Here is a 13735-nt window from a genome sequence, read left to right as displayed (position 1 = left end):
TGCAGTTGGACTGCTTAACTAACCTCAACCTTCTCAGAAGTGTGTACGAAAAATAGGGAGAGACAGCTACGTTTTTGTTTGTTTTTAAATTTCAAAAGAAATCCCAGTTCTCTTGCTGGCTTCAAATAGTTATTAGTTCAAATTAAAATTGCTTCCATTTTAGAAATGGAAAAAGTATTTAAATTCCCAGTCACTGGGGAAATATTTTTAAAGTCATCGCTAAAACAACGAAGAATTCCTAAAACTGATGATTATTTCCCAGCATCCCACGACATCCCCTTTTTCCATCTTTATTATTACCTAAGAGCATTCACTTGCTTCACATTGGAATATTCCAGGCTGGAAGAAAGCCTGGATAAAGCATGCTTGTTGTTGAGGATATGGTATTTAATGAGAAGTTAGTGGTAAATCAGATTTATATTTGAGTTTGTTGGGTTTCTAGTAAGAGTAATAATGAAGCCATGAATGTACTTTTTCAACAGAAAGGAACACCTTTTTTTTTTTCCTGTTGAATAAAAGCCATGATGACTTGATAGTTTTCTCTTTTTGTTATTTTCTTTCTTTTGTTCTTAGCCACGCTGAATCTGATCACTGTTCAGAAGCAAGCAGTATTATTAACTACGGTCTGATTTTTTTTTTTCAGATCTCAATAGAGAATGACTACCTAGGCCCCAGAAGAATTGAGAGTCTGCAGAAAGAAGATGCTGATTGGCAGAGGAAAGCCCACATGGCTGTACTTTCTATTCAAGATCTTACAGTTAAATACTTTGAAATAACAGCTAAAGCACAGAAAGGTAGTTATTTTCTGTCTTCTTGTACTTGAAATAAAAGATCTTTAAAGGTTAATGTTTATCATGTTCTGTATAGTACCATGTGATTTCCTTTTTTATCAATCCTCTGTGAGGAAAATGCAGTTGGTTGTTCTTACTTGTTTTTATTTCTGTGTATGTTGAAATCTTTCTCAAATAAGTTTTTACAGAATGCTATCAGAAGCAGTCACAATATAAATTTTTAAATAAAGTTTCACAACCAGCTTCACAGTGGGATTTTATTAGTGGCAGTTATATTTGCAAAAGATTTAGGAACCATGGAATCCCTGATGGATTCTTTCTCGTGCATTGGATATGGCGTATCACAATAATAAGTGTCCATTGCTTTTCACTTAGTTTCATTTTCCTTTTCTCATTGCCTTCCAGTAAAATTTTGTATAGCTCTGAACACTAAGCAACAGCTCAGCTTTAACTGCTCTCAAAGCAGCTCTGTTTGAAAGTCTTCATAGATAAATCTTTCACACAGTTTTACTAAATGAGTCAGTGGAGTTAAGCAAGGACATATGGCTTGTGCAGACATCTGTGCTCTTATTCTTGTATGATTTTAACCAAAATAATCAGTTAATTAGTGTAAACAAACCTCAGGGTGCAGTTTCATCTTCTCTATTTTTGTTTGACTGTGTACTGCTGCTTACAAAAGTTTGTCCCACTCTTTCCCCTGCTTGAATGCAGATTCCTGTCTGTTTCTTTGCTTTGGTGGTAGTGTTTGTGCAGATACATGAATGAGCTGTACCCCTGGAAGAAAGTCTTTTTTGATGGGTAGGTTTCCTGTCATCTCCCTGAACAGATCTACATTAAGAGAAGCAATCACTGTAAAACAACTCAAGTTAGGGTTAACATGAAACTTCATCTTACCTGAAAAAGTGACTAAACTAGTTCAAACATATTAATTAGAGCAAATTCTAAATGTATTTAGCTTCTGTTCTAATATGACAAACATGGCAAGTAAAACACCTCATTAGTTAATAAAAAATGGGTATTTACAGTTCCTTTCCTTTTTATTTTTATTTTTTCCATGTAATATTTTCATGTACAGCTGTCAGGATTGTGGGGAAGGACACTGGAAAATGAAATGCCTGGAGATTTTTGATAAATGTATAATATAGGTGTGTAGGTTGTTTTTTTTTTTGTTTGCTTTATTTGGCCTCCTGCTGATCATAAGGATGTTGTACATAGCAAAGTAATAACAGATGACAGGAAAAAATACATGAGAACAAATAGATATTTATTCTCTAACAATAGCGATTGATATTGTCTGGTACCTAGGGACTGAATGCTGCTCTTTTTGGTTGTGCGACTTCCATGTCTTTTGCTCTGCAAAGTTAAGTGTGATCAATATTATGTGGTTGTTCCATATGTTAAAAATGGTGAAAATCTGAAATATGTTAGCCTAGATTTTTTCTGGGGCTCAGGAAGAGAAATCCTGAGTCACATATGGGACTATTGCTACTCTGAAGGCTTCTTTAAAAGATTCTAGTTCATCTCTGTACATTAAGGGATGATTGTACCTTGTTATATAATTATTCCATAAAGCAATCTTTGAGTTTAAAAAGAAAACATTGTTTAACAAAAATAGGTTTGTTAAATACATTATTCCTTCTGAATTGCACTTGAAGTCAACCTCAAACTTCTGTTTTAAATTGTAATTCTTATTTCGCTCTGCAGATTTGTGTTAAATTTATGACTGCACTGTAGAATTCGTGAAGGGAAACTGGTGATTTCAGTAGCTTATGGTAGAGGCTTTCAAAAGCAGGGGGAACATGGGGTGCACTTCAAGACCACACAGTAACAATAACCAGTATTTTTGTTAAGTCAACAGTTCTTAACTTGTAGTTCTGACATTCAGGTAATATGTGTTCAGAATAGTTCCTCTGAATAACAAAAATTGGATTAATAATAATGAAATGGTAAACAAATAGGGACTTACATACTTATGTGAATCCTAAGAATTCTTAAACCTCAAATATGAAGGTTATTACTCCATAGAATGACTTCTCTGCTACGAGAACTTTGTATTTTTTGGATACAAACATGTGCACAATCCCTATATTAGAATCATTATAGAGATCTGAATAAAAAGATTGATAAAATGTTTGCCTTTTTCTTCCCTTCTGTAGCTGTGTATGACCGAATGCGAGCAGACCAGAAAAAATTTGGTAAGGCAGCATGGGCAGCAGCAGTGGAACGTATGGAAAAGCTTCAGTATGCAGTTTCTAAGGAGACTTTGCAGTTGATGCGTGCTAAAGAAATCTGTTTGGAGCAGAAGAAACATGCACTGAAAGAGGAGGTAATTTTTCATACCAGTAGGTAGAAAAATTAAACATGTAGTAAAAAATTGAAGCTTTAAGGAGTGTGGATGCACTTGAAAGAAATGAACCAACAGACATGAAAGTCATTATTTTTCATATTTGCAATAGAATAAGTTTGTATTTTAACCCCACAGTCAATCATGTAAAGCAAATGAAATTTTATTGTAGGTGTGGCACAGTCCTGAGGGAATTCACTGGTGTATCACCAAGCCACTCTTGATGGTGTTTGAAAAGTTATGTCAGTCAGGTATAGTCCCGGGTGATTGGAAAAAAGGGCAGTATAGTATTCAAATCAAGAAGGGTCAATATGACCCTTCAGACTACTGACATATTAGTCTCACCCCGGTGCTGGGGAAGACCTTGGAGCAGATCATCCATGGAAGATATGCTAAGGCATATGGAAGAAGGGGAGTTGATATAAGATAACTCAGCCATATCCACCTTCAGTAGTGTCTTTGACATGGTCCCCCATAGCACCTTTCTCCCCAAATTGGAAAGGTATGGATTTTATGAGAGGAATGTTTGGTAGATGAGGAACTGGTTGTGAGATAGTATCCAGAGAATGGTGGTCAGTGGCTTGATGTCTCGATAGAGATCAGTGACAAGTAGCAACCCTTAGGGGTCAGTACTGGGACCAGTGATCTTTAACATCTTCATCAATGACATCGTCAGTGGGGTTGAGTGCGCATTTAGCAAGTTTATGGATGATGCCATGCTGTGTGGCGCAACTGAAATGCCTGAAGGACCAGATATCATCCAGAGAGACCTAGACAGACTCAGGCAGTGGGCCCAGGTGAATCTCATGAGGTTCAATAAATCTGAGCACAAGGACTTGCACCTAATTTGCAGCAACCCATGCTATCAATATGATCTAGGGGGATGTAAGGATGGAGTGCAGCTGTGCTGAATAAAAGTTGGGAATACTGATGGATGGCAAGTTGAGCATGATCCAGCTGAACGTGATCTAGCTGAACATAATCTTATTGCCCAGAAGGCCAGCTGGATCCTGTGCTGCATTCAAAAGAAGCATAGTCAGCAGGTTGAGGAAGGCAATCCAGCCCCTCTGCTCTGCCCTGGTGAGACCTCATCCCAAATACCACATCCAGTTATGGAGTCCTTAGTACAAGAGGTGCTTGGACCCATTGTGCATTCAGAGGAGGGCCACAAAAATGATCCAGGGGACAGAACACCTCCCCTGTGAGGGCAGGCTGAGGGAGCTGTGTCTGTTCAGCCTGCAAATGAGAAGGATCCAGTGAGAACTGATAGCAGCGTTTCAGTATCTAAAGGGGGGCTATAAGAAGGAAGGGGACAGACTCTTTAGCAGAGTCTGCTGGGGTAGGAGGAGGGGAGATAGTTTCAGAGTAAACGAGAAGGGATTTAGATTGTTTATAAGAAAGACATTTTTTATAAGGGTGGTGAAGGGCATTAGTGGGTTCCTCAGAGAGATGGTGTACCTGGAAACATCCACAATCAGGCTGAATGGGGCTCAGAGCAACTTGATCTAGCTGTATATGTCTCTATTTGTTGCAGGAGAGTTGGACTATATGATCGTTAAAGGCCCTTTCCACCTCAAAAGCTTCTTTTGTACCACTTATTTTCTTTTTACCTTTTCCTGGTTAGTCAACTAGGATTACAATTTTTGCTGTTAATATTCAACAGCTAACCACTAAAATGCATTAAAAAAGGAATAGAAGCTGAAATCTGCAGCTCTGTAATTTCCATACTACCTCTTGGGGCACAAGCACTTTTTTGAGCAATCTTTGACAGTCTATGTGGAAGAAGTCTTCACATTAGTAATCATACAGATGACTAGCCTGTTATGCAGGCAATACTTTGATTTTGCTTACCCTGTTTATTAAGGCAGTCTTCCAGAGTACTAGCTGCAGTACTCCTGAGGAAAGAGTGCATGCATTAAACTGTGTTTAAATATCTTAGCAGACAAAAACCACACGCATTAGATTTTGTGGTACTTCCTCAAAAAATATGCTAAAAATCTTCTTTCAGAGTCTGTTGTCTTATGGATATTCTAAGAACTTTGCAGGCATACTAATATTAATTTACATTTTATTCATAGAATTCCTGACTTAAGAGTACTCTTTAAATGCTTGTTGGCCAGCAAAATTTCACTGAATTCTGTTAGAAAAAAGTTACTCAGCAAGCTTAGGACTTTAACATGGTACAGACTGATAAATTTGCAGACAGATTATGTCCCTTTTTATGATCTTCTGTGGAAGACAGGGAGCTTCATGTATGAGGGAGTAAATGCAAGTATGAAATTAAACTGTGCCTCATCACAATTATAGTTTTTTGTAATAGAGATTCATTTTGATTAGTGAGTGATTATTGAGATGTGGAGAAGCATTTGGGACTAAATAGAGAAACAAGATTTATTGCGGTATAGTAGGATGATGGAGGTCTCTGAAGTGAAAGGTTGGGGGCTTTTTGAGAAAGAGGAACAAGAAGCATCTGACGGGTGTGCATCAACATGGTGCTTTGGGATTTTGTGTAATAAGGTTGAAGATTAAAACAAGGTGATTGGGATGGTATCAAGACCATCTTCTGTTCTGAAATGCCTTTTTTATTGCTTTGAAAGTAGGATAGCTCTAAGTATGCAGAGGTTGGGTATTAGGAAAAAATTCTTCTCAGAAACAGTAGCAATGAATTGGAACAGGCTCTCCAGGGAGGTACTGGAGTCACTGTCCCTGGAGATTTTCAAACAAGGAGTAGATGTGGCACTGAGAGACATGGGTTACTAGGCATGGTGGTGATGGGTCAATGATTAGACTAGATGACTTTAAAGATTCTTTCTGGCCTTAGTGATTTTGTGCAAAATTGGATGTGACAAATGTGACTTGGAATCCTGCATGGTAGAAGGGTTGCAGTCTTATCATAGTTTCCATTTAGTATGTTAATAAAACTTTTTTTTTTACACTTAAATATACAGAAAGCTGCTACGTTTTCCACACTACCATGACATGCCAATAATTTTTCTTACTTTTCTTACAGTACTTCAGAATAAAGAATAATTATCAGTGTAGGAAAAGCGTCTTCTGATTTTAGTGTCAGTACATGGTTTTCTAAATAGCCTGGTGAAAAACTGTTAGTACAAGAAGATGCAGTTGTGCACACACACACAAAAAAAAAAACCACAGATCTTGGTAAGGCCTGTGTAAGCTGCAGACAGCAACAATTGTGTTGAAAGGGATACTGTTGGATTAGCACGCAGTATGTTTGTTGCTGCAGTACAGTGAGGATCTTTGTGGTTTTTTTGTGATGTCAAAATAAAGGTGGAATTCATAAATGATATGGTGGGACATTTTTGTTATAAAAAATGATTGAAACAACACTGTAGAAGAGCTGGGATAATCCTAAAGCTAGGCATAACAGAAGCAGAATGAAATTGCAAAGTACAAGTGGCACTGGAGTAAATTCCAAATTAGCAAGCTCATTTAATAGAATGTAGCCATGGAATTGCCAAAAAGATGCATGGTTTCTGGGAATATTTGACGTGGTCATGCACCGCATCCTTACCTCTAAATTGGAGAGAGATGGGTTTGAAGATTAGACTATTTGATGAATGAAGAACTATGTGGATGGCTGTAGCTAGGGAGTTGGGATCAGCGGCTATGTGTTCAGATGGAGGTTGGTGATGAGTGGTGTTCCGTAGGGGTTTGTCTTGGGACTGGTGCTGTTCAGCATTTTGTCAACAGTGTAGACAGCAAGACTGAATACACCCTCAGCAAATTTCCTGGTGACACCAAGCTAAGCGGAACAGTTGATGCAGTAGAAGCAAGGGATGCTATCCAAAGCTACCTGGACGGGCTTAAAAAATGGGCCTATGAGAACCTAATGAGGTTCAACAAGGGCAAGTGCAAGGTGTTGCACTTGCATCAGGGTAATCCCAGATAAGTGTACAGACTGGGAGAAGGATATGGTGTTCCTGGTGAATGAAAGGTGGACATGAGCCAGCGCTGCACTTGCAGCCTGGAGGACCCACTGTATCCGGGACTGCATCAAAAGAGGAGTGGCCAGCCAGGAATGGAAGATGATTGTCCCTCTCTACACTGTCCTCGTGAAACCCCACCTGCAGTGCTGCGTCCAGGCTGCCCCCCGCATAAGACAGATGTGAAGCTGTTAGAGTGGGTCCAGAGGAGGCCACGAAGATGATCAGAGGGCTGGAGCAGCAATCCTTCAAGAAAGGTTGAGGGAGTTGACCTTGTTCAGCTTGGAGAAGAGGACTCCTGGGAGACCTCATTGAGACCATCCACTTACTTGAGGGAAACTTAGGAGCAAAAAGGAGACTGACTTTTTACACAGTCTTCTTTTTACAAGGGGAATGGTTTTAAACTGAAAGAGGAAAGATGCAGGTTAGATGTTAGGTGGAAATTCTTTACTCGGGTTGTTGAGGCACGTTTTTTCAGCCCTCCAAGCCTGGTGGCTTCAGCTGTGAGATGATCTGCCTGCCAGCAATGCCAGTTGTGTACAATTTAGGAGACTCAATCATTTTGTTTGGACAAAATGTGTGTTTTTGAAGTATAGCAAACCCAGCTAAAAGTCATGTGAAATTTCTCATTAAAAGATTATATTAATTCCAAAGTTGTTTTGTTGGAATTGTCGTTTTAGGGAAGAATATATCTAGTGTCCTGCTATTTGATCCTTTTGAATTTTCATGTATGTCATTTTGTGGATAAAATAATGTAAAACAGCTGTTGTTAGCAGTTGACATTCAAGAACAAAGTTGTCTTTTTAATACTTCATTTTAATTTCTTTCTCAGTGTGACAAAGTCTTAAAAAATATTAGATCAAAAATAGTTTTTCTTTTTTTTTTCATGCATAGGTGCTTGATTACTACTCTAATTACATATCAAAAACTCTTTGAAGAAGCTGTCTATGTCAGTGATATATTTGAATTAGGTAGTGTCTAAGTTTTAATAAAGTTCTGACTTTCATATTTTAATTTAGCTTCTCATAAGTTAGTAAAGCTGTATATACAGAAGTTAGGTAACTGAAAGTATAGAGTGATGAGATACAGTGGAAGGAGCTACATATTGTATAGTGGTTAGCCTGCATTTTGGTCACAACAACCCCAGGCAACCCTACGGGCTTGGGGAGGAGTGGCTGGAAAGCTGCCTGATGGAAAGGGACCTTTGGTGTTCTGATGGACAGTCGGCTGAACATAAGCCAGCAGTGTGCCCAGGTGGCCAAGAACGCCAATGGCATCCTGGCTTGTATCAGGAATGGTGTGGTGAGCAGGACTAGGGAAGTCATCCTGCCCCTGTACTCGGCACTGGTGAGGCCTCACCTCGAGTACTGTGTTCAGTTTTGGGCACCTCAGTACAGAAAGGACATGGAGGCACTGGAGCAGATCCAGAGAAGGGCAGTGAGGCTTGTGAAGGGCTTGGAAAATCAGCCCTATGAGGAGAGGCTGATGGAGCTGGGGCTGTTTAGACTGGGGAAGAGGTGGCTCAGGGGAGACCTTATTGCTCTCTTCCAATACCTGAAAGGTGCTTACAGTGAGAGTGGGGTAGGTCTCTTCTCACTGGTGACAGTTAAGATAAGACGAGGGGAAATGGCCTCAAGTTGCACCAAGATAAGTTTAGGTTGGACGTTAGGAAACACTTCTTTACAGAAAGGGTGGTTAAACGTTGGAATGGGCTCCCCAGGGAGGTGGTTGAGTCACCGTCCCTGGATGTGTTTAAGAGCCGTTTGGATGTGGTGCTCGGAGATATGATTTAGCAGAGGGTTGTTAGAGTTAGGGTACTATGGTTAGACTGCGGTTGGACTTGATGATCATTGAGGTCCCTTCCAACCTGAGTAATTCTATGATTCCATGATTTTATGATATGGGCTCTAACTTTGCACATGTAGATACTTGGGATTTGAACAGTGTTTTAGAAGTCTGAATTGTAGTTTAAATTAGGCCAGTTGTTACTGGTTTACTTATCAGCTATCAGTACTTTTATCAAAAGTAGAACTCTACACAAACAACAGATCTTTTTATTTTCCTGTTCAGTACCTCTGTAAATTCCATCTGTTATTCTTAATTTTGTTTGAGAAGAATGATGAAAACTTTCCTTTGAGACAAACCAGAGTCTGTTTTTGTGGACTGGTTCCCAAGATATGTCCTCATGACAGTAAACAGAAACATTAAATCACAGGGAGAATCCTTTGTAATTCTGTAAGTATGTGAAATAGTTTGGACAAATGGAAATGTGTGGCTAAACGCTTAAAAACCAACAAGTCTCTTCCTGCGTATGTAGGAATCAGTAACTAGTCTTGTATTTTTTATTTCCTTTTTTTTTTTTTGCTTTATAATTGTTACAGTACAGTTGTGAACATTCACTTTAAACACCATGGTAAGTGGTTAGTGATATTTTCATAAAAATATATTCCAATAAATTACAGGTTGAGTTCTGTAATTTTTTTTGTAGATTATAATTGAAGTTCCTTTTTTTCTTGTGCAGTGAGCCTAAGTGAGAGATACATTTACTTCCAATGACTTCGAATATTTAAGCATGTATTGAATTTCATGACTGTTATTTTGCTTTTGCCTGCGTTGAATGCATCAGGCATTCAAAAATAAAAATATCATTTAAGGATTCTATTCAAGAAAACCTGAAAAGAAGTCTTTCTAGAAAGGATTTTTTTTTTTTTGTTAGCAGTAATATATATGTGTTAGCAGTGGATAGCAATTTGCTAAAGACACCACAAAATTTTTTTTAATTATTTGTCTGCGAGCATTCTGTTATGGTAGAAAGGTGGATTTGATGATCATTACTTCTCTGACTATTTCTTTTTGAGTATTTTTTAAATTACATTGTTTTTAAACTTTGTTATCTTAGCATGTTGTCTTAAAAAGTGTATTACAGTTCTTATCAGAGGCTGTCTTTTTTGATCCATTATGTCCTTATTGCATTGCCTGTGTTTGAGTCTACCTTCTGCCATAGAAATGTTAGGAAAAATAAGTTCCTGATTAAGATCTTCATTTAGTATGAGACAACAAAGAAACTCTGTTGCTTCAATTAGGGCCACACAGATTCAATTATTAGTTATAATGAATGCAAGAAGTTGAGCCATATCAGGAAATTGAACTCAAATCTACTCAGTTCTAGTTCTTCATCCAGCTGCAAAATATTTCTTTCCTGTAAACACATTCTCACTTTGAAGTTCCTGGTATTTCTCCACTGTACTGAGATTGGTTACACACTCACAAATTACTGAAATGAAAGGTTCAATTTTTTTTCATGTGCTTTTATATAGCTTAGATATTTGAGAACCATACAACAATATTCATTTTACATTCCTGTTTCATGTGAAAACTGAATATAGTGATGTTAAAGGCCTTAAATAGATCAAGTAGGTGGCAGTGTCTCTAACGTATGCTTCCAAGGCTAAGATTTTGTTGTCAGTTGGGCCTTTGTGTTGCAGATACTGGTGCAGCTACTTCTACTTTGTGTCTATGCAGTCTTTGCAATGTTTGTGGGCTTAAAATTTGTGAACATTTTCTTTTTTTTTTTTTTTTTTTAGAAGTAAAAGTTTGGGTGAATTTCACAGTTCACTAACAAAGCATGACTTCATAGAAGTGGTAGAAGTTTGTGTTCTGTGGTAGAGGTTTGAATGACATTACGCTAATTTGCTGGAAAAAAAATACGCATTACAGAAGGAGAATCCTTTTAACATGCCAAAACATAGGAGTGTCTCTTGCAAGCTAGCTTCTATTAAGAAGTGGCACATGCAGTAGAAATGGTCCTTTTGTCCTAAAAGCTTGCAATCTTTATTTTGTTTACTGTTTTGGTAATAAGTGGATGTAGAGAGATGGATGTAGAATAGTAGACCACCTTAGCAAGACACACTGGTGTCACTGGACTAAAACATAAGAACTATGCATTATTGATTGTAAGATTTATGATAATCAGCAAGTTTGCTGATGATACGAAGTTGGGAAGATAGGCTGACATGCCTGAAGGCTGTGCTGCCATTCAGCGAGACCTGGACAGGCTGGAGAGCTGGGCAGTAAGAAACCAGATGAGGTTCAACAAAAGCAAGTGTAGGGTCTTACACCTAGGGAGGAATAATTGCATGCACCAATACAGGCTGGGGGATGAGCTGCTGGAGAGGAGCTCTGCAGAGAGGGACCTGGGCGTCCTGGTGGACGACAGGTTGGCCATGAGCCAGCAGTGTGCCCTCGTGGCCAAAAAGGCCAATGACATTCTGGGGCGCATTAAAAAGAGCGTGTCCAGCAGGTCGAGGGAGGTGATCCTCCCCCTCTACTCTGCCCTGGTAAGGCCTCATCTGGAGTACTGTGTCCAGTTCTGGGCTCCCCAGTACAAAAATGACAGGGATCTCTTGGAAAGAGTCCAGCGGAGGGCCACAAAGATGGAAGGGCCTGGAGCATCTCCTCTGTGAAGAAAGGCTAAGTGAACTGGGTCTATTTCGTTTTGAGAAAAGAAGACTGAGAGGGGACCTGATCCAGGTTTATAAATATCTGAGTTGTGGCGGCCATAGCGGTGAGGCCAGTCTCTTTTCAGTGGTACGTGGAGACAGGACGAGGGGAAACGGACATCAGCTGCAGCATAGGAAGTTTCGCACGAATGTGCGTAAGAACTTCTTCACAGTGAGGGTGACGGAGCACTGGAACAGGCTGCCCAGGGAGGTTGCGGAGTCTCCTTCTCTGGAGATATTCAAGTCTCGCCTGGATGCCCACCTGTGTGACTTGGTGTAGGGAACCTGCTTTGGCAGGGGGGTTGGTCTCGATGATCTCTAGAGGTCCCTTCCAACCCCTACAATTCTGTGATTCTGTGATAATCGCTTAAAGACTTATTCATCTTTTTTGGCTGACAACTGGGGAAAAAAAATGCGTTTAGTTAATAATTCAGTAGAAGAAATTTTAAGAATAGAAATTCTAAGAGTTGATTCACAGTTCTTCCATCTGTTAATCTCAGGCAAAATAAAGTATAATTTAGGGAGCTGTTTCATCACTGTTTAATTAAGCTGTGAAATCTCTGTCAATGGATAATGATTCAGGTGCTAAAAGCTTAAACACTATTAAAGAGGGAGATAGGACAAAGTCATATAGTAAAATCAGGGGAGTGTAAAAGGCAGCTTAAGAAGTCTTGAGCTGCAAACTGAGACTGTTGAACTGTTAGGGAAGTGTTGCTGTACTATCTGCAATATTTCATCTTCCTGGATATTCGCTATTACAACCTTTGAAACAATAAGATACTTTTTTGGTTTGATTCAGTACAGGGGTTTTTCTGATCTAGTGTAACTATGTCTAAATATATATTTATTGTATATAAATTAAACCTAGAAAACTCTTCTGTGATTATTGACAGCCTTGTTCCCTCCAGAGACCACCAAAGTGTAAAAACCTGGTAGCAATTATCTTTTCTAAAATGTATGGTTGGTTGGATAGATCCTTTATTTTTCCTAGGTAGATGTCCCTTTTTAGTGTTGAAGTTGCTGTCCTATGGTCCTATGTCCCTTCCATTAGAACAGTAAGATAGACGGATCACAAGTCTTCAGTAAGAATTAGATTTATTTTCATCCTCTGTATGGGAAAAACTGTAAGGGATTAATTTTTGAGGAGATAGGGAGTTTGATTGTGACCTTAGCACTTCTACTACATGGCTTTGAATTAGCTGTAAAGTGAAAACAAGTGTTTCCTAAATGTGATCTGATTGGCCAACTATTTAAATAGCCAACAATGTTTAAATATTTTTTAGGTGAATGCATGCTTGCCTGAAGTCAGGAGAATGATCTAAGTTCATTTTTGATGTTTCTGGTGTCAGTTTTTCAGACTAAAGCCACAATTAATTACTGAAAAATATACAAAGCTTTAACTACTCCTTTTTTGTTCTTTGAAAGGCTCCAGAAATAAGGCTGCTATAAGATTCTGGATGTTCTGAGGGGCTAGACCTTGGCATTTTCTTAAATTTTCTTTTATAGTTTTTCCTTCGAAGCTGCAATACTGGATAAAAGTTTGAAGATTATTTTTTTTAATAAATATTTTGAAAAAAAAATAGTATAAAGGGCTTTGGCTCTGCAGGTATTCTACTTTAAGCCTGTATTTAAGAATGTTGATGTTGCAATGTTGGGATAGAAAATATTATAAAAAAAAAAAACACACCTGTTTAACCCTCTTCAGTCTTTTTTTTTTTGAAATTTCAGAAATAAACTCCTCAGTAAAGTTGTCAGAAATCAATACATGTAATTTTCCCTGATTCTGCCACCTCTCACTTTTTTCCCTACTTCAGCTACAGTAATATTGAGGTAGTTCTCTAGATGCTGTTACATTTTTTGGATTAAAGATAAGAATATCGTATCTCTTGTGAGAATCAGGTGGGAGAGTAAGAGTGATAGGGTTATTTCACACTACTTACTGTATGATTTCACATTTTAGCCATCAGGAGTAATGTACCATATTGAAAAAAACGTCAAGTATTGTAGGTGCCTGATAATGTGTGGCTTATCAAAACCAGTCTCTTGATGCGTTCGATTTTAATATGCTGTATTTAGTGTACCAGACTGTATCTAGCTGTAATGATAAAATCCATAGTTTAATTTTCTTTATCCTGGAAGTGTATGTTTATTCTT

At 38.5% G+C, this 13735-nt stretch overlaps 2 protein-coding genes across 2 annotated transcripts in view; both read left to right on the top strand.

The window, feature by feature from the left end:
• The window catches only part of LOC109363776 (junction-mediating and -regulatory protein-like), an 11426-nt gene extending 8270 nt beyond the window's left edge, over positions 1–3156 (top strand). Inside the window, exons 3-4 of the mRNA XM_019610193.1 lie at positions 574–794; positions 2948–3156. Of these exons, the coding sequence (XP_019465738.1) occupies positions 574–794; positions 2948–3141 (415 nt within the window). The 3' untranslated portion in view covers positions 3142–3156. The remainder of the gene's footprint in view (positions 1–573; positions 795–2947) is intronic.
• Positions 3157–7099: 3943 nt separating this feature from the next.
• JMY (junction mediating and regulatory protein, p53 cofactor) overlaps positions 7100–13735 on the top strand; it is a 55554-nt gene continuing 48918 nt past the window's right edge. The window contains exon 1 of the mRNA XM_031557258.1: positions 7100–7278. Within this exon, the coding sequence (XP_031413118.1) occupies positions 7100–7278 (179 nt within the window). The remainder of the gene's footprint in view (positions 7279–13735) is intronic.

This window comes from Meleagris gallopavo, chromosome Z (assembly GCF_000146605.3).
Source record: "Meleagris gallopavo isolate NT-WF06-2002-E0010 breed Aviagen turkey brand Nicholas breeding stock chromosome Z, Turkey_5.1, whole genome shotgun sequence".
NCBI lineage: Eukaryota > Metazoa > Chordata > Aves > Galliformes > Phasianidae > Meleagris > Meleagris gallopavo.
Note: the sequence above shows the minus strand (reverse complement) of the source record. Positions and strands in the feature narration are given on the sequence as shown.